The sequence below is a fragment of the Parasteatoda tepidariorum genome, chromosome 1 (assembly GCF_982258835.1).
Source record: "Parasteatoda tepidariorum strain Cologne lab strain chromosome 1, Ptep-v5.0, whole genome shotgun sequence".
In the NCBI taxonomy this organism is placed as follows: Eukaryota; Metazoa; Arthropoda; class Arachnida; order Araneae; family Theridiidae; genus Parasteatoda; species Parasteatoda tepidariorum.
In genome coordinates, this window is record NC_141755.1 from 19,963,632 (window position 1) to 19,989,670 (window position 26,039).

Genomic DNA, 26,039 nt, shown 5'->3' on the forward strand with positions numbered 1-26,039 from the left:
AAATGTGTAACAACGAAACATTCCTTTCAATGCTTGCGCATTTGACCATAATTCCATTAGAAACTACGCAAAATGGAAATTCAAAATGGCAGTTATTACAGAATAATCTGCGTTTCCTGTAGAGCTTTTGAATTCTCTAAAATTACGATATCTACAACATGAAAACGATTTCCATAAGTGAAGATATTACGAAATAATCTGCGTTTCCAATGGAGCTTCCGCAATTCTTTAAAATTTCGTTAACAAATGCATGAAAAGAGCAGTTATTGCAGAATATTCTGCGTTTTTATAGAGCTTGTACGATTCTCTAAAATTATAACAGCTGCTACATGAAAATGATTTCAAAACTACAGCCATTATAGATAAGCTGCGTTTCGTATGAATTTTTTTTCGATTCTCTAAAATTACGATTGCTATTATATGAAAATGATTTCAAAAGTACAGATATCGCAGAATAATCTGCGTTTTTATGGAGCTTGAAAAGTTCTTTAAAATTATGATAACAACTGAATGAAAAGAATTTTAAAAGGCAGCTATTACAGAATAATCTGCGTTTCTTAGGAATTTTTCAGTTCTTTTAAATTATGATAGCAACTACACGAAAAGTGTTTTAATAGAACAGTCATAACAGAAAAATTTATGCTCTCTTCAAAGATTGCTCACTTGAATGAAATGATTTATGTGAAATTAATTTCAAAGGTTGTGCTAAAATTTTTTAATAATTGAGTGATTAAATTGTTGGTAAATAAAAAAATTCTAAAATATTTAGCTTACTCAAAGTCTTGCAAATTTACATACTTGAATTTTGAAAGGTATCGCAAAAGATAAATCGAAATTATTTTCAACTCAAGCATTGTTTAAAAGCAAAATTTTAGAAAAATCAAACTGTTTTTTAACGGTCTCCAAAACGACAACACTTTTGTGAAGAAACATTTTTAAAGTATTTAACATTCGGTTAAAAGCTTAAAGCTAAATACTTTAAAAATGTTTAACAGATTTCATAAGAATTTAATACTTCATTATGAAAGCTTACTAAAACTTCAGTATGATTTTAAGATATCCGACTAGTTTCGACAACTTTTTTAAAATATTAATATAAAATTAAAAAAAAATAGTTAATATGTTTCATTGTGTTTAAAAACTTATGAAACTGGCAAAAAATATTATTATTTTATTAAAAGGCTATTTTTAAGTAAAAATGAGGCATTTTTTTGCATATAAGCTAAGCATTAAAAAAAAAAAATCTGTAGCACAAAACAAAAAATCCAATGAGGATTTTATTTAGAAAGCCAGCAACTTTTTAATTATTATTTTAGAAGCAAGTGCATGTACTACTGAGTTAGGAATCAGTGTAGTTAAAAAAGCAACTTATTAAACATTTTGCGAAAAAACATGCACAAAAAATGAAATTCTGCTTTTTTCTCTTAGTCTGTATTTCACAATATGTGTGCTATAATCATAAGCAATCATGAAAAATTGTGGACAGTTACTCTTAAAAACAATATGAGATATCGTGTTTAAGCTGTGGTGAAATGAGAAAAAGCATGATTCTGAGATAAACGCATTTAAAGACTTAAAATCACTAGTCCATGCACTGTTATCATCTTGCACATAAACTGCTAAAACTTTGTAAATAATTAGAGTACAAACAAAAGCAAAGTATTTTCAGAAAGCTACAACTACAGAGGATCTAAATTTATAATACACTCAATTTAAAAAATTTGTCCAAAATCATGTTTTTGCACAAGTCAGATACCTTAATAAGCATATTTCTTACCGGAATATATCATTTCTAAAATCATTGTAACTGCTGTACATAATTAAGGCCCCCATCGATACTCCCAAGGAAAAGAACATCTGGCCGGCAGCCGCTTGCCATACCTAAATTATTTAGAAAATAGAAAGGATATTTTATGTCAGTAACATTAAAACGCATTTTATAAGAAGCAAAGAATTAAAAACGGAAAATAATAATAACCCTGATATCTAAAAGTTTGTGCCAGTCAGGCATGAAAAAATACTGTATCCCTTTCAGAGAACCTTCTTGTAAGAGACCAGTTACAAGGAGAATAAATAGTATACAGTAAGGAAATGTAGCAGCAAAATATACGACCTGTAAAAGAAACAAAATATTGTTAAAAAATAGTTAAAAAAATGCATAAGAATGACTTAAAATTATTTTATTATATTAGATTATGTAAAGAGAAACAATATATTGTCAAAAGATTGCAAAATGCATAAGAATGACTTAAAATTATTTTATTAGATTAGAGTATGTAAAGAGAAACAAACTATTGTCAAAAGATTGCAAAATGCATAAGAATGACTTAAAATTATTTTATTAGATTAGATTATGTAAAAGGAAACAAAATATTGTCAAAAGATTTCAAAATGCATAAGAATGATTTAAAATGATTTTATTAGATTAGATTATGTAAAGAGAAACAAAATATTGTCAAACGATTTCAAAAAGCATGAGAATGAATTAAAATTATTTTATTAGATTAGATTATGTAAAGAGAATCAAAATATATTGTCAAACGATTTCAAAATGCATAAGAATGATTTAAAATTATTTTATTAGATTAGATTATGTAAAGAGAAACAAAATATTGTCAAACGATTGCAACATGCGTAAGAATGACTTAAAATTATTTTATTAGATTAGATTATGTAAAGAGAAACAAAATATACTGTCAAAAGATTTCAAAATGCATAAGAATGAATTAAAATTATTTTATTAGATTAGATTATGTAAAGAGAAAAAGTTATTGTCATGAGATTGCAAAATGCATAAGAATGAACTAAAAGCATTTTATTAGATTAGAATATGTAAAGAGAAACAAAATATTGTCAAAAGATTTCAAATTGCATAAGAATGATTTAAAATTATTTTATTAGATTAGATTATCTAAAGAGAAAAAAATATTGTCAAAAGGTTGCAAAATGCATAAGAATGAACTAAAATAATTCTATTAGATTAGATTATGTAAAGAGAAAAAATATTGTCAAAAGATTGCTAAATGCACGAGAATGAATTAAAGTTATTCTATTAGATTAGATTATGTAAAAAGAAACATAATATTGTGATAAGATTGCAAAATGCATAAGAATAAACTAAAATTATTCTATTAGATTAGATTATGTAAAGAGAAAAAAATATTACAAAAGATTGCAAAATGCATAAGAATGAATTAAAATTATTCTATTAGATTAGATTACGTAAAGAGAAAAAAACTATTGTCAAAAGATTGCAAAATGCATTAGAAGGAAATAAAATTATTTTATTGGAGGCTATAATTTTGTTTATTTTGCATAGCATAGAACCGTGAAGGGGTCATTATTCCATTTTAATTTGCATACTACATTACATTCACCTCCTTCCATGACAAGTTTCAAGCGATGTTTGATTGAAATGGGAGAGAAATCTCAAGGAAATTGAAAAAAGATAGTTTAAACAGACAATGTGTTGTTGAGTTTTTTTAAATAGTGAAAACTTTATTACGTGTCAGTTTAATGAAAACGAAAATAGAGAAGGATTGTTTCGTTTCAAGAAAATAATTTGTCAATTCTTTGACTCAATTTTTTTTCCAATTCTTTGTCAATTACTTGATTTTTGTTCTGAGGATGTCATTCGAAAAGAGCCAAAAAAAGTTCAATCGGTTTTAATCTTAAGAGAAGAGTGGAGAAACGCATCCTTTTTACTTTTTTGGTTACAAGTAAATGATTTTGCATTGAATTAAAATGCTTTAAAAACAAATTTTCATTTCAAAACAAAGTTTTTTCCAACGCTGCACTGACAGTATTTTTATTGTAACTTTTTCCTTAAAATAAAAGTTCATATGAAAATTAAATTTAGAAATTGAGAATTTTAGCAGTGAATTTTAAGAAGATCAATCAAACGAAATGCAGTTAGAATGCTACCTAAGTTTCTAAAAATTGTAAATTATAAATTGTACTTTATTATTCTTTAAAATTTTAACTTTTTTACAGTATTTTGATTTGATGATATAATTATATAAAATATTCATAAGAGAATTGTTATTAAACAAAGCATAATGACGTCATTTGAAAACTGTAAACCTAATCGCTCGAAAAGTTAACCATCAAGCGATTATTTACTTTTTAAAAACTGAAGAAACTTGGAGAGAGCTCCAAAATCTCCGTGTCGCGGAAATAACCCATTGTTTTTTTATTATAATTAAAAATTGTGAAGAAATAAAGTGATTTGAAATAAGATGAAATAATTTCTTTTGTGAAAAGTAAAAAATAAATATGTTTTGCGCTTTAATTAAGATGTTAATAAATTTTAAATGAAATAAACATTAAATTAAAAGTTCATTAATTTTTCCTTACATTAAATTTTCCTTAAATTGAAAACTACTGTTCTGCATTTATCATTAAATTGGAAACAACTATTTTGTATTTATCATTTACTTAAAAACGGCTGGTATTTATTTATTATTAACTTAAAAAAGATTAGTAATAATTTATCATTAACTTAAAAACGACTAGTAATTATTTATTATTGAATTGAAAATAATTAAGAATTTAATCTTCGAGTTGAAAATGACTAATAAGAAATTATCATTGAAATGAAATTGATTAGTAAGCATTTATCAGTAAATTAAAAGAGGTTTAATCTTACTTTTCCAGATGTTTTAATTCCTTTAAGTAGACAAGCAATAACCACGATCCAACTTAATAGGAGGCAAAGACACAGATCCCATTTTATCCCACCTGGCTCATCTATTCCTGGTGATAGAGCCAAAACATAATTTCTGAAAAACAAAAGAATTTGTAATGACACAAAAACTTTGAAGTATATTTAAAAAAACGTAACAATTTTAAAACTGCTTCCAGAATTAAAATTTTTACTCAGTTTAAATTTTTGAAACTTTATTCCGAAATTAAAGAAGAGTTTTATCATTTCATGCATTAATGATTATTTTAGCAAATAAGAGAGATTCATTTTTAATGTGAATATGATATTCTACCTCTGACAGTTACAAGAATAAAAAATAATATAAATTTCAATGTGATATATAATCATGATATCAATTATTATTATTGTTGACTATCACATTATTAAAGAGATTATTTAGATCACTCAAATATTTTTATTAGATCATTAGATATACTCAGATACTTATTTAGATGTACTAAATTTGGATAAATTCATGGAGAGTTTCTCTAAAATTTTGTAAAAACTCATATATTTAGATAAACTCACAGAGAGTTTATCTGGATATTACTTATGTATTTCTTTAATTTTGAATCCATCTCCTTTGACAAAATAATAATCAAATCTATATTTTTATTTTTATTTAAAAATATTTCTGTCCCCCCCCTAATGATATTAAATATTTTTGCAGCTTAGGGGAATTTCTTTTTGATGAAGAAAATTTTATGCTTCATGTTGGAGATTCTCATATACTTTTTCCTTGTTTGTAGGAAAAAGCGAATGCAGACTCCTCTATACAAAGCTTTTAAAATTTTTAAATAGTTCTCAAAAAATTAAATATTTAAAGGCTTATTAACTTATGCCCGCCATATATAATGCTGAAATCAGATTGTCGGGCCGATTAACACAAATATACCAGTTTTACAGCTGTGCTCTTGAATAAACTAATTTGATCAAAAAATTGAAAGGGGGAAAAAGTTGATATATTTCGAGTATCAAAAAATAGACGCCCATTCCAAAGATTAGCTAGACGTTATTGAAGAAAGTAAAAGAGAACTCTTCCTTTTTCAAAACGATATGAAAAAGAAAAAAGCAAATTTGCCAACAAAATAGTGGAAAATGAAATAAGAGTTCATTAATATTAAATTTGTATTTAATTTTTACATAGATATTCATTGTTAACGTTTATTTCATTCAGGTAAAAAATATCTCAATTTTCAAATATTTGTTTTTAGGCTAATTTTATCTGAATTTTATTGCACTTTATTTAACAGAAAAATAAAGTTAACCGAGAGCGAGTTTAATACAAAAAATCACGTTAAAAGTAACTCTTGAAAATATATAATTTTCGAATGTGAAATCGATTTTCGTCCAACTGTGTAATATATCCATTGTTAATATTTCTGCAAACAATAATGAATTACTTAAATAATTAGACTTATCTACTACAGAAAAATTGTTCGTAGAAGTGTTTTCTTGGAAAAATGGTTAATGTATTGATGCATTTTGAATGAATAAGGATGCCTTGAAGTTTCATTGTGCTAAGGAAAATAGTTTAACATAATTTAAGGCGAAATGATATAGTTAAATTTGTCCTGCAAGAATTTTTAAATAAATGAAAACATCTATTAGTTCACCCACAAAAAATAAAAAAAAACTCCATACCCAATTTTTATCATTTTAGGCCATTTATCATCACAATGCGAAATCTTGGCGAGCTATTCTGACTTAGATTAATGATATGGATAAATATAAATCAGGGAATAATGAATTGGGGAATGAATTTTTATAACGCCAAAGGGGAAAATTGGCAGTGTAATAACTCAAAAAGTCTGCCAGTTTTAAAATATGAGTTTTATAGAGATATAAAACTTTTAAATACTCATCTTGATTAAACTATTATATATAAATTGCACATTACTAACAGTTAGAAAATTGGATTTTGTCAACTTATTTAGAATATTTTTATGGATGTTTTATATTTAGTTCAAGATTAGAATTCTTTATTCAAGGGAAGAAAAGTATTTGCCGACTTTTAGTCTTTTTGTGGAAGAATTTCCTCAGTTTTAAGAATTTAAGATTTAACGTCTATTCTTGGTTTAATAGAGAAAAAGTTTAAAATGGTTCTGATCATTGGCCAAAATACAGATGTTGTTATAAATGAAAAAAAGATAGGACAAAAAAAGATAAATTTCTGATATATAATTTGGGCATTTTCCAAAATAAAGGAACACACACAATTTATTTTCTATAAAATTATACAACTTATGTACTATTATGTACTATATTTGATTAAACTACGTACGAACATGACTTTTCATGAAACTAACAGTAAATATTTGCTAAATATAATGTAAATCTTAAAACAATTTTCTTAGTGTTGATAGGAATTTTTCCAAAAATTTCAGAGTCCCCCCCCCTGCATATGGAGAAAAAATCAGGTAAGATTATTGCACCGTATGGTATTGACATTTCTTGTAAATTAAAAAAACATATATCTGGTTATGAAACAAAAATAAACTACATTTTCCCGTTCGTATGATAACGGCTTATTGGAAATTCTGGTTTTCAAAATTATAGTTCTTATTTCCACTAATTTAATAAAAAACTATCCGAATAAATGGATTTTTTACGTCCCGCTTTAGTGTATTATGATAAAATTACCATATCTTGCTACATTTACCAAATTTTATTACACATTATAACACTATATTATCTTGTTAATTTTACCAAAATCAAAATCATCAAGCGATTCAATAAAAGCTGCCAAGATTTTTAGTGTTCCCATAGAGCAAGAAACACTTTAAATTTTACCATATTCTGTCAGTTTTGACCATGCCTTTTTTCTCAGTAGAATCTATGCCTAGTTAATTCTATGTCTAGTTAACTCTATGTGCTGTGTTGATATATTTTAAAGTAATATCAGAGAAACATAAAATATATTATTAATTAATTATGAAATCTGTCCTTGGGGTAGAATAATTATTTCGTATTAGGGAAAAGGTAAATTTGCACTTTTTGTCAGTTTGTTCAAACATGATTTTATGCTGTTCAAAAAAATATGTTTAGGATATTTAAAATTTACGATTACCAAAAAGTTCAGTTAATTAGCCTATTTTTGTGTTTCTTAGAATTTTGTAGATGAAACTGATTGAAAGTATCATTATCAGTAAGAACAAAGTTATTTTAAATGTTTATTTGTGTTTAATATAAACTAAAGCTAGTATAAATTAACTATTATCAAAGAACGTTACACATAAATAAAACCTGAATAAGAGTCATGAATAATAAATGTTTGAAAAATATTATGTTTGCTTTAAAAAACATGTTCCAAATAATTTTTCGTAAAAATAATAAATAATTTATTACTATCAATAAATAATTTATTTCTCATCAATTTCTAAAACTGTAACTATGTTAATGCTTAACACATTCATGATCAAATTTTTGCATAAAAATGTTTTGTTCTATCTTTAAGGAACAACACATGAATTACTTTATTTTTTTTACAGAGTATATTTTTTTCTATCTAAACTATTTGGTACGGAATTTAAAGTAAAATGTATTAAAATAAATAAAAAATGTAAAAGTTTGAGCCAAGTGAATAAAATTGGAATTTTTACGCATTTTCATTTTATGTAATACGAAATATTATTCTTTTTGACGTTATCAGTTTTGTTATTGTTATTGACTGACAAGAGGTAAAAAAAAAATATTTTCCGATTGGCTTGTCAGATGTAGATGAGTTCGGGTTTCAAAATTATAAGTGATTTACTTATAGTACTTTATCTCAATTATCTGATATAAAATAAATTCTAAAAACATAGAGGTTACATAAAAACCCTTTTTTTGCTTTTCCAAACATTCATACAGACATTTTATTTTGTATTAGGCAAAACAAGCCCACCTGAAACAACGATTTGTCAGCCAACATTATCAAGAATGTTAAGACTTCTCCTTTTTGAAATCAGCGGCTTAATGGAAGCAATATATAGGTGTCAAAAGTTATAAAATTGAATAATTCAGCCAAATTTTGACAGCCAAAAACAGCCAGAAGAAACACAAAGGTTAAAGCTCCCACTTTTCGTAACAAATGGCATAATGGAAGCAAATATCGACAACATAGCGCAATGTAGAATTGTCAAACATGTTAAAATTAAATAATTCAGTTAAACTTTGACGAACTAAAAGCAGAAATAAGGCAAAAAGCTCGCTGTTAAGAGTTATGTTCACCATTCTATGCTTTTCTTCCAAATGTGTTAATTCAGCCAGATTTCAATGGTAAAAAGGTCAAAATCATTCATAAATAGCATATGGGTTAAGGTTTCTAATTTTTAAGATTAACAGCATAATGAAAGCACTATGTTTCTCATTACACAATACATAGCAGATAAATGTGTTAAAATAAAATGATTCAGCCAAATTTTGACTATATTTTAACATAAAGCATGCAATGAAACATATCAATCATTGCAAATGTTAATGCGAAGAAAAGAAAACCTAAATGACATTTGGTCTGATGATTGGAGTTTCACTTACTAACATATAAATTTAATGATTCGAGGATCAAAATTTTAACACGCTAAAATATTTCCTGAAACGAACTTTTAAACTGTGGAATCAGATATAAAAATACATTCTTCGAATAACCATTCTTTCTTTTTTCTACGGATTTGGATTATCGATCCTTGGTCCCAATAGTAAAGGCAGGAGAGCGATCGAATGTTTGAGCCCCTCAATGTTAATTTAACTTTTAGCACATTTCACCATGTCCTGAAACTGTTTAAGATATTCGAATAAATTTTTCACAGAGTTGTAAAAGTGGCTTCTACAAAGACAAATTTATGTATAAATGTTTACAATTATTGATAATTCTTCATTCTCTATTTTATTACGTGCTAAAGTATTTTTTAAATTGTAAATTACAATTAAAATTTTTAATTAAGTTACAATTTTTAACTAAGTAATATCAAATGACAAAGCAAAAGTTTGTACAAAATCGATTAAATAGTATTTGAGGTATCAAAATTTGAAAATGCGAAATATTTGATAATATTAACCTTTAAAAAACGAGCACGAATTACATCATATTTGAGTTTAGCGTCATGAATCGTACAGATTGCATCTTGGTACGTGAAAATTCAACAACTTGATCAAGAGTTATTAAGGTTTACTTTTTTTTATGCACTGTATATAAATGATAATGTATCTAACTTTCTAAGCTTTAAATAATAGCAGAAAATGTTACTTTTACTTAGAAACTCGCAGCTGAGAGGAAAGTAAATTCATAAATGTAATAAAATATTTATTTTAAAAATATGTTAATTAAACTTAATTAACTTTTTGTGCTATTTCTAAATATTACATAAAAAATGATAAACTATAATTTCGAGCATATATATATATATATATATATATATATATATATATATATATATATATATATATATATATATATATATATATATATATATATATATATATATATATATATATATATATATATATATATATATATATATATATATATATATATATATATATATATATATATATATATATATATATATATATATATATTAGTCATTTTAGTCATGAAACGAAATGCACAAGACTCATAAGATATATATGTGGATATAATATTGTTGGAAATGTTACTTCAATTAAATTTCTTACCTTTTTTACAATTGTTAACTGTAATTAAAAATTCCACTCAACTATTCCAAAATTTACTTTATTATTACATATAATCGGGTAAATCCTATTATATTTTTACATTAAAATTGCGTTATAAAGGCGAAAACAAAAGAAAAATTAAAAGATTAGATTTTAAGTGATAAAATTATCCCAAATGTTGTTTAATATTTTAGACACCTATGTCTGTCTCAGGATAAATTTAAAAAAAAAAAAAAATCCCTTCAAATGACGGATTTTTATTTTTTTTATTTTTTTCTTACTTTATCTCAAACCAAACTACGAAATCAATTTTCTTATCAGAATAGTTTTAGTAAGTTGTATTTTAAGAATCTTGCTAGAAAAGATTAAGATTTTACGCTTGCTGAAGTCTAAAAATGAATATTTGATAAAACAAACAGGCTTTGAGAAATGACTTTGAAAATCCGTATTTCACTTTTACGTGGCCGTAAAAATAAATGCCAGGCAAACTAGATTTATGGTTTCAGATTATTGCCTTGCATATTTATTTTGAAAGAGAAAGTATGTCTTAAATAAATGTATTGGAAGGAGCAGAGAAGTGGCAGTAATACCTACAGGTACCCGTATTTGAATATATGGACAAGAAAACATCACTTTTCAAACTCTGACTGCAAATACGGTTATAATTCTTTTTTGGATATTGGAAGTTGAAATATTTACTTATTATAAAAAATGTTTATGTTTCCCCTCTCAATAACCAGGTACTTTATGTCTGTGAAAAAAATAGGGAATTTGCCAATCCCAAATAAATATAAATGCTTCTATTACGATGTAGTGTCACCAAAGAAAAGAATATATTGGAGATATATTTTTTTCCAGATGGTTTGATAATACAATTTCGTATCTAGATTTGCATCCGTATGCATTTTTTTTTTAAAAATTAGTATTTATTTTTTTCAAAAGGTTAAACTTTATATTAATTATGCAAAGAACAATTTTTACACGAAGAAAAAAAATCGGATAAATTTACCGTTCTGTATGGTAATGATATACTTGGTAAAAGCAACCATAATTTTGGTAATAAAAACCTAAATATGCGGTATTAAAACCATTCCTTGGGTAATTTTTTCTTTCATATGATAAAAATTTGACCTAAGTTCTAGTTTTCAAAATTATAGTATATATTAATACAAGTTTAGAAGAAGTACAAAATTTAAAATAAATTTAACCGAATACACGGTTTTTATACCATGTTGTGAAGTATCATGATAAAATTACCAAATTTTACCACCTTTACCTAACTTTATCACATATTAAAAAACAACATTTAAGTGTTCAATCCAAGCGTTTTTGTCTTCCCATAGAGCCAGAAGCACCCCACAAATTTTACCATGTTCTCGTAATTTTAACCATATATTTCTCAGTGCACAAATATGCATATTTTCATAAATGCTTGAACATAAATATTCAAATTTCGTATTTCCGAAAAAATTGGATAGTTGGCCTTCAATTTGTAAGACCAGATCCTTTCGAAGAGAAAAAAATCACAGTGCCCGTAATTGTACCGAACTTCAGCAAAATGGAATTGACCATTAATTTACACAGATAACTTTAAAAAGCTTCCTGAATCAGTCCACCCGTTTCTTACGGCAGCTACAGCATCATGCTACGGACACAAAGATCCCAAATTTCAAATAATACATTAAATTCATTCACATATTTTTTTAATTAACTTAGTAACTTAGCTATATATATATATATATATATATATATATATATATATATATATATATATATATATATATATATATATATATATATATATATATATATATATATATATATATATATATATATATATATATATATATATATATATATATATATATATTTATATATATATATATATATATATATATATATATATATATATATATATATATATATATATATATATATATATATATGTATATATATATATATATATATATATATATATATACTTTCTCTGGGTTTTCAGACAATATAATTAATAATTTTAAACTTTTAAAGCTAATATAATAGGAAAATTTCGTACAAATTTTGCTTTTATTTCTTTAAACAGGGATATATTTTTGAAAAAAATGTATGAGATTTTAACTATAACTAGTTTTACTAACATTATGAAGCATAATAAGAAACGTTGCATAAAGCTTCTTAAAATTTTTTCTGTATTTTTGACTAAATACCTTAATTGCTGTTTATTATTATTAATAAAGTACAAAAGAACTGTTTTTCTCGTATTAAATAGTTTCCAATCATTTTCCGTTAACTGTTTATCTTTTGTAATGTTTCCTTTGGGAACATGCATTTTACAAACTATTCATAATGAAATAAAAAAAGTTTTTTTCTTTATAATAATTATTTGTTATTCTATATAACATACTGTCTACATAAGTATTTGAGTTTTTAATGAGAATTTAACTATTAGTCTGAATAAATAATTTTTATTTTGCATATCTCAAAAAATAAGATTTTTTTTAAATTTAAGAATAAAATTATTTTTCCGAGGTAAATAATTGCTATTTCCAAAACATTTAACAAATAAAACTGTTTAACAAATATAATAATATTCATTAAATATATTCGTTTATTTTTTTTAAAGTGCAGCGAATAATTTGCTGCAGTTAACAGAAAAAAATTTCAGAAGGCAAATAGTGTAATATTTTTTAGTATAATTTAGAAACATTTATGAAACTTCAAGAAATCTTAGTAAAATTGCATAAAAGGCCGTTCATTTATATAGCCATCCCATTTATTTATTATTTAAAAAAAAAAAAAAAAACTCAGCTCCCGTAATTGTAATGAACTTTTGAAAAATTAGTAGAGTTTTTAATTAATTTATACAATCAATTAATTTATACTCTTTTCAGAAATCTCTATTTTTAATTAGAATTCTCTATTTTTAATTAATTTATACTCTTTTCAGAAAAATCTAGCCCTTTTAGTCGTAACAAACTTAACCAAAATTAGTAGAGTTGATTGCTAATCTACGTGGTTATCAAATAAAGCTTCCTAACTCGTTTTGAGGTGGTATATCTCTTTTTATCATGGTTACAGCACAGACTATGGATACAACGGTCCGGATCAGAAAACATCTCTCTCTTCATTGGAGAACACGCAATTATCTCTTTATACGACAGATGGCAGCACTACACTAAATAGCCTTTTCCACGAACTTCTACGAGCTCAATGTTAATATCCGAGGCCGTATATTTTAGTGGAACACTTTTTACTGGTCACTGACTGTAGTCTGGTAGAGAAATTCATTTTTAACGTGTTTAACATTTCACGAGTACAATACGAGCGTATTTATTAAAACGAGTGTACATTTTTGGGTTTTATTTTTAGGTACAATTTTTAGGTACATTTTTAGGTACAATTTTAGGAAAACAAAGTGTTATCATATAAATGTTATGTGTTAAATGTTACACGTCGGCGTAAATTACAACTTGTCACTGTTAAAAGAGTGATGAATTGCAACTAGTACAGGAAAGAAATCATGAGAAGTTACGTGGACAGTTTTAAACAAGTTTCAAACCAGACATGGAATTTCAACCAAGTTTCTTAGTTTCAAAATAACAAAATCATAAAAAAGCTGTATTTAAATACTGTAAGTATTGGATTTTTTATTCAAGGAAACACAGCAGATCTTAATCTTATAGAAAGTTTACGGGTAATCTTAATCTGATATAAAATCCAGCCCATGACATTTCGGTCCTGTCGAAGGCTTTTTGGAAGGTTCCGTCTTCTTGGAAAATGGTGGTTTTTTGCGAATAATATGCTATTTTTACAACTGCTGTGACTTTGTAAGAGATACACATGACTATTAGGTCAAGGTTAACTTATCTAAAGCCATCGGTGTCAATGCCTATTTTAAAAATGGCGCAAAACGTCATGGAGAAAAGCCACATTTTTGGGAAAATAAAAAGCGTTTGTGGTCTAATTTTTAAATATTTAAAAACTTACCCCAATGCTGCATTAACTGGGCTCATAAAATTTTGCAAAAACTAAGAATAAGGCAGTGATTTTGATAATTTTAATCTAAATGGAAAAATATCGCCAAATTGGTGATTTTTAAAAAAGGTTAATAATTTTTAAAATATTAAAGTTATTTGTTCGTCTATTCTAAAGCCCAAATAATTCTTCACGTTAAGATGATATATATAGTTAATAAATCATCACATTGTTTCTACTGTAAGGCACTTAAACTTTGACTTTTTTTTATTTTCTTTGGCGAAAGAGCTTCGAACAACAATGTTAGACTCATAGTTCATTTGGCTCCGACGTTCTGGTTCGTTACCATTTTGGTCTCTTTGGCCGGCCTTTAGTTCCTGTTTCCGGTTAGGTACCGTTGCCGTTTCGGTTACTTTTCTATTCGAGCTCGTTCAATTCGATTCGTCTATTTTGATACAGGTATTTCATTTTGTTTCTTACTCCTTTTATTACAGTGGTTTTGTATTATCTAATAAAATTTTGAAAATTTCCCATAATAAAACCTTTTTGTGCTCATTGAATATCATGAACGCAGACCAGGACCGTCTTAATAGCAAGTAGAGCCCCATGGCACAGAAATGTTTTGGGCCTCTATGACATGTCACATTGTTTAAAATCGAACTAAAAAACTTCACATACATGAAATCAAGCATTTTTAAGATACGCAATAATGTTAACAAATTTTGATTATCCTGAAAACTCAATAAACATATAATGAAGCATTTTATAACTATGAATAAATTTTAAAACGATTGAGATTCTAATTAATTGCAATACTCAAATAATAATATAATTTTCAAAATCATGGAAGCTATTAAAGTAATGAAATTAAAAACCAATGTTATTTCTTTTCTCGCGCTGGCAACAGTTTTCATTTTTAATTGATTGGATTCGGCGCGCAAGAGCACGTAGTGAGCATTATATGGCTAATCCATGTTATATAAAACGCTAATACGTTTTAATTGATAGGCTTCGGCGCGCAAGAGCACGCAGTGAGCATCATATGTCTAATCGGGTGAATTCTCACCGAATTATCAAAAAAATTCTCACAAAATTATCTTTATCGAAGCCGATGCTTTACATCCGGCTTTCAGTACTATTTCATATTGTTTTACAACACATGGTTTTAGCCATCTGGTGGGAAAGACTTTAAAACAAAACTTACAACAGTTACTTTTCCCAACAACTGAAATTTAGAATAGTGTGATTAAGAAAAATATGTGAACTGTTTGCAATTTCAAATTAATATTGAAATGCACAGGTTTAGAATTTTCTACAGTGAAAAGTTTTCGGAACTTCAGTGTTCAAAAAAGTATACAAAAGCTAGATGTTAAGAACGTATCCAATGAACGAGCAAAGCGAGCATCGGATTGCGAAGCAATCCGAAATGAACTGCGAAAGCAGTTCCGGGGGTTGGCGAGCGCCAGCGAGCAGGGGGCGAAGCCTCCTAGTTGATATTTAAAATTAGACCAGTTTTAATAATAAAAATATTATTTTTTCTTAAAAAATCATAGATAATTTTTTTGAAGTAATTTTTCTATTGCGACATTCATCGGAAGAAACGATCAATGTTATAAAATTATCTTTCCCTCCCCCTCCAATTTGCTTTAAATAGACAAACTGAAATAGTCTCTTCGATAACACTTGAAAAACGGTGTTAAAACCTCGATTTTTGATCAATTAAATGAGTTTTAACTGTAAAAATTATCTTCTTCATAGATAAAAAACTTTGATTTTTTAAAAATATTTTTTTAAAGATTAATTCGCCTGAATAAAAGTTCAACGTCATTAGAAAGAAATTATTTTTTAATTTTTATTTAAATTGTCAAACTAAAATAGATTCTACGGTAACCTTTGTAAAATGATGTTAAAATAAAAATTGGCCAAATGTCAGATTTTAAATGACCCAGAGCTGGGAAAATATTTTAGTTTAATACACCTTTCCTTTAATATAACGAACACATTACTTTTTTCAAGTTTTTTTCGTTGAAAAAGAAACCTTGACTTGTGAGATATGAATGAAGGAAACTGAGGAAATTTTTTATTTGTCGTTGATATGAATGCTTTATAGTGATCTCTGCCAAACTCGAATGGTTATGATGGCGATATGCCAAAAGTATTGGCATTTTCAAAGTTGAATTCTTGAGAGTTAAAAATACATTTTATTTTGAAAACGTGGGGCAAGCGTGTGATTTTATTTTTTTTTCCTCCTTCCATAGGTTAAGTGCTTATTATGAGCTTTAACTTCGGTTTTCTCCCTTAAAGATCTTATTTAAAAAGACATTTTTGAAAGGTTTGTTTACAAAGATTTCCAAAAGATGATAAGTAAAATAATTCGAATATATGTAAGTTTTTGACGCATATTACTTTTTAGATTGCTTACCTTAGAATGACGCATTGGGGAAATGATAGAGTCAAGCTGACAAATATGTAAACAAAAATGAATAAATATTAAATAGCTATTTGTTTCTAAGTAAGAAAACTGTGGCAAATAATTATTTCATGATTTTTATGATAATATAAATTTAATTAATAAAATACAGAAACGTTACTTTGTGTTTAAACAGCAAAAAAAAAATAAAATCCTGTTTTAAAGATTTTAGAAAGTAAATATCTGCTTTAGGTAATTAACTAAATAAATGGAAAGATGGATAGATAGATGAATGAAAATGTTAAAATGGTTTTGAGAAAAAATTCATTAAATTTTACGATATTAAGTTTAAATGACGACAAAAAATATGATTTTTATTCGGAAGAAAAATTCATAGATGCATCATAATATTTAAAAGAAAAATTCAATTAATTAAATCTAGTTAAATTTTTTTATTGACATACTAATTTTTTTTTAATACTGTAGGATATTTTTCTCAGTGTATTTCTTTACATGTTGGTCATGAAACGAAATTCATTGTGAAAAATTTTGTATATATTTGTCACCATGTTTTGCGTCGAAGTAGGTAATTTTTTTTATTCACACTCATTTTTTATTCACCATTTCACTTATATAGTTAATTTTTTTTGTCTATTTAGTAACAACACAAATTTAGAGTGCATTAGACTCAATTCAAGAGCTTCATTGCAAAAATATTTCGTTTAAAGTAATTACATATTTAATACTTTTCATACTAATTCTTTCTAACAATTGTTATTTTGTAAATTTTTTCTAATTTCTTGGGCGATAACTACAGTTTTGTACTTAATAATGTATTTAGTTTACATCAGCACCATCAATGGAGGCAACTTCGCTCTGAAACTTTTTATTATATAGACTCCAGTAATAAGATATTTTTATGCCATTAATTTAGCCAAAACGTTACTTGAATCAAATTTCTTACATTTCTGATAATTTTTTATTCTTATTAAAAATTCCGATCAGAGTGGGCAAAACCAATTATATTTTTGTATAAACAATCGAAAAAAGATTAAAATATCATTTTAGTGAAAAATAAAATTGTAACAAATGTTGTTTAATACAGTGAGTGCTGGATCTCTGGAGGATATGGCATTGTAAAAGACATCACATCATACACGTTGCAATCAATCTATAAATTTTTAAATTCCATAAAATTGTAATTGGATTTTTTTTATCGAAATAGAAAAAAATGCGATTTTTAAATATTGAACTACTGTTATAAACTTCTAATCTCACACAATATAAAATTTCTAACTTAATCCTTTTTTAATAAATAATCTTTCAAAATAAATTTTTATCCTAATCTGAACATGCGTGCCTCACTTTTTTTGTTGTTACAAAGAGTTAACCGCTGATTTGTCTCACAGCCGAAGCGTAATTTATCACTCACGGCTATATTGGATAACAGTTACTTGCTTACATTAAATTTAATAAGACGGTCAGTAACTATAGTTACTAAGTAATGGTTACAGACGCCATAATTATGTTAACTAAACTCTCATTAGTATAGAATATACGAAATGTTAAGTTTTGAGCTGCTGTGGCTCAGAGGATAGAGCGCTCGTCTCCCCATGAGAGGACCTAAGTTCAAATCCCAACAGTAGCTGGTTGGTACGAATTTCGCTTCCGAATCACGCCGATTGCTGTGCTAAAGTAAAATATCCTCAGTGGTAGATGGAACATGGGGTAGAATCTCCTTGCCTTCAGGTTGACCGTGGAAGGTTTTCATGATTTCTCTCTCCATACAACGCAAATGCAGGTTTGTTATATCAAAAAGTCCTCCTCGAAGGCTAGTTTGTTCCAATGCGTGATCCTGCAGTTTTCTTATTCGGGTTACAAATTCTAAGGCTACGGAGTTGAACGGAGTTTATTGATAGTTGTTAACTCAGAATTGGATCAGCTGTTCAGCGCCGGTTATGAAATGAAATAAAAAGTCGGATTTTCTTCAAAAGAGTTTTCGATTTTATGTTTGTCAAAAACTTTCAGTATTTCATTTTGTATTGCATTATTTTTGCAAGGGCAACACACTGCAATAGTTTTGTCAATCTTTTTATGTAGTCATTGAATTGCATTATAAATTATCAATTAATTTTTGCATATTTTTAAGAATTAATTAGTTTAATTACTATTTATACTGAAATTGAAATGATTGGAAATCAATAGTTTTCAATTCGTATTCAATCAAATAGAGATAGATCAGATAAATCAGAATAATAGTATTTCATTGTGACAGAAAATTTCGTTATTCTATCACAATGAAATACTATTGATAGTTCTGAATAAACTTTACATTGAGTCCTTCAAATGTTTATTTTTTAATCTTTACTTTTTATCTAATGGGCAATTCCATGAAAAGGGGGAAAAGCGTTGGAAAATTCAAATAAGAATAATGTTATTATTTTGAATATTTTCTGAATTAGAAAGGTTTGAAGTTTGATAATTTATCATAATTTTTTTTGAGAATTTAGTTTTTTAGTATTGGCAACCCATTGAACATTGGCATTTGCTTGTTCTGATTTGGGTGAAGAACATGGTCAGATTTTAAAAATCAGTAAGTTAACATTATTTTCATTTCAAAATGTTCCGAAGAATAAATATTGTTTATTACACTTAATAGAAATATTGTGCAGTGTAAAAATAAGTTTTTGTTATTAAATTCACTTAACTATATAAATTTCAAATAAACATTATTGCATGTAACGTAAGTTACCGAAAACTAGAAAAAGTTTTTATGTGTAAAAGAGATCAAGTGATACAAAAGTAAGAATAATATTTTTTCTTTCTTAGAGGCTAACACTAAATAAGCAGCAATAGTTTTCTTTTCAAATATTACTTATTTATTGTTTTGTGCACTATTCAATATGTGTAACGTAAGTTACTGACATGCATGTAATGTAAGTTACCAGTGTGAAATGAGTCCTCTTGAGAATTGGCATATAAACTAAATAAGCTGTATCCAGTTACAATACCAAAGTTTAAATGAATTATCCACTGCCCTAAGATATTAATTTTAAGGAAAATCTTTGCATTAAGTTATTAATTTGGGTGTTGGCATTCATATGTTTTTAAAATTGGAGAAATCTCTCTACAAGCACCAGGAGTTAAGGATATAGTTATAATTAGAGATGCTAAAGGTATCAAAAAGAAAGTACAAAACACGGCTTCTTCTTCGTTCTGCTCGAGAAATGCACCAAATGTTTATGGAAGAAAATTTAGAATGCAAAATTGAAAAAACTAAATTCTTTGAGCTCCGTCCAAAGCATGTCTTGCTTAGTAGCTAACTTCCAAGAAATTTTTGTCTTTGTAAGTATCATGAAAAGTTCGGATTGACTAAGGAAGCCTTCAGCAAAATTCATAATGTTCCATCTTTCGAAATTCTTTAGAAATTTATTTTATGTTTAGAAAAAATAGATGAGTGCGAGTCTCTAGAGCAGATGAGTGAAGTGTCTTGTCTATTCTCAAAAGCATCATAGATTAAAAACATTAAGCAAATCCACCATTTAAGAGTACAAGAAGGTATACCAGAAGAGTTTTTTTAGTGAAAGATGTTAAAATAGAAAATGATGAATCCAAGATAAAAGCTGGGGGTTGATATATGGTGAGATACGAGGACATGTCTGATGAAGAGCAAGAATTTAAAGTCAATGTAATGGCTGCTGCGGGAATCTATTGTAAATGGCCAGAAAAAAGAGATGAAATATTCTACCAGAAGGAAAACATGGTGAAAAGAATTGAGCCCCCTGTACTAGTTAATAACAGAGGACCTTATAAGTTTGCAGTTATGTGTGATACAAAAGTTTCTGAATTTGCTTCATGTACACTTTTTCTCCCTTGCACTATACTGTTTAAATATCTTAATTTGCATTTGTACATTATTGGGATAAAAGTTGGATACAAAGTGAATTTCGTAACGTAAGTTACTGTAACGTAAGTTACCCATTTAAAAAATTGTATTTAATTTAATTTTTAAAATAAAATCTTAAATCTAGGCTTAAGAAATATTTAAACATATCAGAAAAATAATACATATAATCTTAATCACGCAACATTTGTATAAGAACAGAATTTTGCCTTCAAGCATATTGCAAATTTATGCCATTCCTTTTTCGGTAACGTAAGTTACCACACTAATTTTAGGTTTTTACACTGTTTAAATTACAAAATATTAATTATTTTAATTAGATTCCTTTTGGTTTTGATTGTAATTTTAAGAAATCACTTAATTTTAATATGTTTATTAGTATTATTTGCTTGCTTTTAAGTTCTCAGTGCATTAAAGTTTATGTGAATGTAACGTAAGTTACCGTGGAATTGCCCTAATATTATCCATACTATTATAATAAATTAAGTAAATTATATTATAATAAATTAAGTAAATTATATTATAATAAATTAGGTAAATTATATTGTAATAAATATGTATTATTATAATTATAATATTATAATTATATATATTACAGTTATAATATTATAATAAATTAATAAATAAATTAGAATAAAAAAGTATAATCAACTAAGCAAATGGTCCAAAATGATCAGGAAGTAATAAATGTACTGAAATTAAATATTTGAATAAAATCGTAGTTAATTTAGCTGTATTTTGCTTTGATTATAAGTATGATACGGTATTCAATAATGCCTACAAGTTGTATCGACATGAAAATTTATAATATTTGTAGATGTTTCGTTTCATTGAATGTTTGTAGTTCAATATTGTATCTCTCGTTCAAAATCAATCGGGTAACTCCACGACAGAGGAACCGTTTGAAATTTTTAAACATTTTATTATATTTATGCCTTCACATTTAGTACTAAGAAATTTTTGGAATACTTGCATGCCTGTAAAATATTAAAAAAAAAATGCTTTAATTGTTAATTAATTATTTTATGTTAATTAGTTATTTTGTAAATTAATTATTTCATTAAGTATTATTTTTTAATTAACTATTGTTTGCAAATTATTTATTTCGATAATTATATTATTGTTAATTAATAATTAGTTATTATTCAATTATAATTAATTTTGAAATATATTATATTAATTACATTAATTAAATAGTAATCAAATGTTAAAAATTGCGAATAAAAATAGTTAAATGGTCCATTAAATATGAAAACCAGAATAAAATTTGATAAGTGTAGTTTGATAGAACTGAAAATCAGTTCTTACTATATTTTTCTTATAAAATCAAATAGATTAAGAGGATTTCAATAAGCAAAAAAATAATGCTAGTTTTTAAAGGCAGGAGTGTTAGGTACCATTCTGTATAAAAAGGTATGGTTAAGACTACTAGTATATAGTAAATTTACCGAATTTCCTGGTTCAAACTGGACACTGAAAAGTATGGTTTATTTCAGCGGTCACAATAAGTGTTCCGTGGAAACCTAGGGTACCGTGGAAAATTTACAAGTGTTCCGTCAGTTAGGGCTTTTTATCTTAATCGATAATTATTTTTGAAACCTTTAGTAGACGCAATTATTTAGTAAATTTTTCGGTTATTTTTATGAAATTTAAAAAAAAAAATGACGTACTATAAAAAAGAATTTCCATAAGTATTTCTTATCGAACTTTAAAATTAAAAATATAATTACCAAATTCAAATATAAATTATTATCTTCATCTATTAACCATACTAACAGTTCAAAAAAATCTTTTTTAACCACAATTCAGCTTTTTTTTATTCAATTTAATTTATGTGTAAGCCAAAAGCTGCTAGACGAAAAGCCATTTTAGACCTATGAATTCAACTGCATAATAAAAACTTGTTTTAAGATTGCAATTGATAAAACAATTTTATCTTATCATATAACCGTCGTTGAACAGCTGATGTTCAGCTCCGTAACCTTGAAACATTGAACACAACCTAGAAGATAAGGGAACTCCTGGATCAAGTATTGGAAGAAGCTTCCGCATTTTCGTTACATGTGGAAGAAAACCACGAGAACCGCCCATGATTAGCCCGACAGCAAGGGGACTCAAACCCATGATCCGTCTACCAATGATGATATTTTACTTCAGCACTGTGGTCGGTGGGAGTCGAGTGCGGAATTTCGTATCGATCAGCCATCGCTGGGATTCGAGACGAGTGCTCTATCCCCTGCTTTGGTAATGCTTTTTTGGAAAAAGATCAACATGCTGTTGAATCGATTAAAAAAAAATACAGAGCTGGTTAGTAACTTACTCCGCTGGATTACAGCCCTCTATTTCTTCGATATGAGATTTGAATGTTTCTCCGTTATGCAAATTGGTCACATAACTGATGGCAATCATTTTATTTCTGCTATATGCAGCATAAGTAGTTTTATTGTCGGCCACGGGTTAAAAATGCGTATTTATGTATTTACTGCTGCAATGATACGTCTTTTTGTTAATGATACGTCAAATCTATTTAGGAATCCAATTATTTCATTCAGCAATGCTACAGGGTATTGCATATACTACAGGGTTCATCAAAAATAAGGAAAAAAAACTGGGATAAATTTATTGCATCATAGAATAAGAGTTAATAATTAATTTCCTTTTAATTTGTGTTCATGACTTTTGGTCTACTATTTTAATTATGAAACAATTTGCAATATATCTCTTAGTTTGCATATTTTTTTTGGCTTTTTTACAACAGCTAATTTAGGGTTGCTTAAGCAAGGAAAATGACATATCGTTTGTTTACTCTGTACTCTATAGTTAGGACTCTCTAAACAATTGCTTCGACCGGCATGAAATAGATTAAAAGTCTTGTAACCCATTGCTTTCAGAAAGCGTTTGCTACTTCAAACTTTCAATCATTGCTTTCCATCTTCAACATTGCTGCAGAGGGCTTCCACTTTGAAACCAATAAAATATATTAGTAAAAGCTTATTATTATTATTTATTAAATTTTATTAATTTATTTACTTTTATTAAAGCTATACGAAAATTGTTTGTCTGTTTTTTTTTTGTCTCACCTTGTTAAAAGGAATTTGTTAATAAAGTTATTCTTTGTGTTTCATTCGTTTTCATTCGAAACAGTCAACGATATAATGATTAGGTGCGTTTTTAAGAAATCAGATTGGGATGATGATCACTGAGATAATTTTCAAAATACTGTTCAAAATTATATATTCATTTGAAATGGACAAATGTGGCAAATGTGCTAGCAAAGAATTTATAAATGGCACGCATAATCTGTGTATAATCACAGATATACAGTTTTATTAACGTAAATAAAAATATTCACTTTTTAAAAGAAAAAGAAAATGCATGAAATGTAAAATACTTACCATACGTATTAATTAGAAATGAAATTGAATATTATAAATTCAATTAGGAATGCACAGTTTTATCTTAAAATAATGTTATTTTAATCTCTTAAAAATTATAAAATACTAAAAATAAAAGTAATTATTAGTGAGTATTAGATTGTTGCAGAAAAATTTATATAAATTTTTCGTTAGCCGTACAAAACCTGAAAGGCATTCTGAAATCTTCGATTAAAATATAAAAGTAGAACTGGTATATAATATGTTGCTTAAGCAAAAATCTAAAAACAATAAATGTTATGCCTAAATTTAAAAGTTATAAACTATATTAAAATATAGTATAAAGCTGGAAAATTCAAGCACCGTTTATATTATTTGGAATTGATCAAAATATTAAACATTTTATTTTGAATAATTGCTATGATGCCGATAAAAAATGTAAATTTTCGAACGAAAGCTTCGAAAGTAGTTTTTATATAAAATTACAAAATAAAAAATTCTTAATAATAATAATGCATGAAAACTTACTCCCAATAGACTTCACTCGACAGCTTCGATCCAACGTGAGTAATATTACTCTGAAATATAAATAACAATTTGAGCCACAGATGCTCATCTTGTAAAAAACATTGTTGTACAGTGACAAGTATGATAAAATATGTTGCAACTTTTGCATTCAGAAATAAATTACTGGTGCTAATGCACAAAAGGCTAGAAACAAATTTTTACACACTCTGTTTTATTATCTCGAAAAGTATAAAATGCTTTCTTTCTAGATGTATAGTTAACAGCTTGTATTCTCATAGTAATACGAATACTATGAGAATAGTTAGCATTATTTTCAAATGGTAAAAATGGAGAGTCAGAATTATTTTTATAACAGCAGAGTTTTTAATGTTTGCTTTAGAACATATAGTATTTCTTCCATAGAAGAATAATGTTGCTCTTTAATAGGTGTTTATATTGGTCCCAGATTCAAGTTTCGTTCTTTTTGAGGTTATAATATTAAAATTTTTTGATTACGAACTTGAATTTTTTACCTCAATATTAGGAGACATTTTACATTACATTTTAAGACAAACTAATATTAAATTACAAAATCAAGAGAACATAGCAAAGTAAACAACACATTCTGCTACACTGTAAAAAATTCCGGATCAAATTTCAGTATAAGGTACCGGCACTTTAGGTGCATCATCCGTAAAATCCATTTTACCGTAAAATATTATACAGCATTATTTATTTGATTGAAATGATTCTGTGATTTTACGGTATTTTTTACTAGTAGTAAAATTATGGTATATCAGATTTTATTTTTGTTTTGTTTTGTAACATGCTCCGGTAAAAATGCATCTTATGGAGGAAAGTACCGGAACCCTGAGTGCCGTAACTCAGGGTTACGGTAAAAGAAAACCTTTACCGTGAACCTGACTTGAAAAATTTACCGTTCCGATATCTTGAGTGCCGTTACTTTTTTATTGTTATTTGATCCGGAATTCTTTATAGTGTAGCCATAAGAGAAATAGTAACACCAAGTGAACCAGTGTGGACTTACTTTGGGTTTCAGATTAACTTAGCATTTTTCTACCATTGGGGCTAAAAGTAGTTACTAATTATAGTTACTAACCATTGGGTGGCTAAAAGCAGTTACTAATTAACATTTGTGAGACTTATGAAAATAAAAATTCATGACTTTTGGTTGTAATATTTGTAAGATTGGTGCAGATAAAGGTTGCTGGGAAGCACGTAATTTGAGTTCTGTGGCAACTGTGATTCGTGAAGCTGATATCAGTAGTTGGCAAGTTTTTCATCTCCTTTCTATTTTCTTTACATATAATAATCACATGAGTTGTGTGATTGTGTTATTTTTGTATCACAATTTTTTACCAATTTTTAACTGGGCATTATGATCACATGATTCATAAAAAAATTTAGGTTACTTTTCCCACATCTCACTATTTGTCACTATTTTTCTGTTGTGTATTTGTCCCTTTTATCCATTTGTCACTATTTTTC

The 26,039-nt window shown here is 26.8% G+C and overlaps 1 protein-coding gene across 2 annotated transcripts in view; it reads right to left on the reverse strand.

Annotated features, from left to right (window-relative positions):
• LOC107452129 (sodium-dependent proline transporter) overlaps positions 1 to 26,039 on the reverse strand; it is an 84,944-nt gene that overhangs the window by 38,424 nt on the left and 20,481 nt on the right. For both annotated transcript variants that reach the window (XR_011636649.2, XM_043039163.3), the window contains exons 5-8: positions 24,552 to 24,601; positions 4,649 to 4,781; positions 1,979 to 2,113; positions 1,778 to 1,881 (exon numbers count right to left, since the gene is read on the reverse strand). Coding sequence is in view for 1 of the 2 variants with exons in the window: in XM_043039163.3 (XP_042895097.1) it covers positions 1,778 to 1,881; positions 1,979 to 2,113; positions 4,649 to 4,781; positions 24,552 to 24,601 (422 nt within the window). In the remaining variant the exon portion in view is untranslated. The remainder of the gene's footprint in view (positions 1 to 1,777; positions 1,882 to 1,978; positions 2,114 to 4,648; positions 4,782 to 24,551; positions 24,602 to 26,039) is intronic.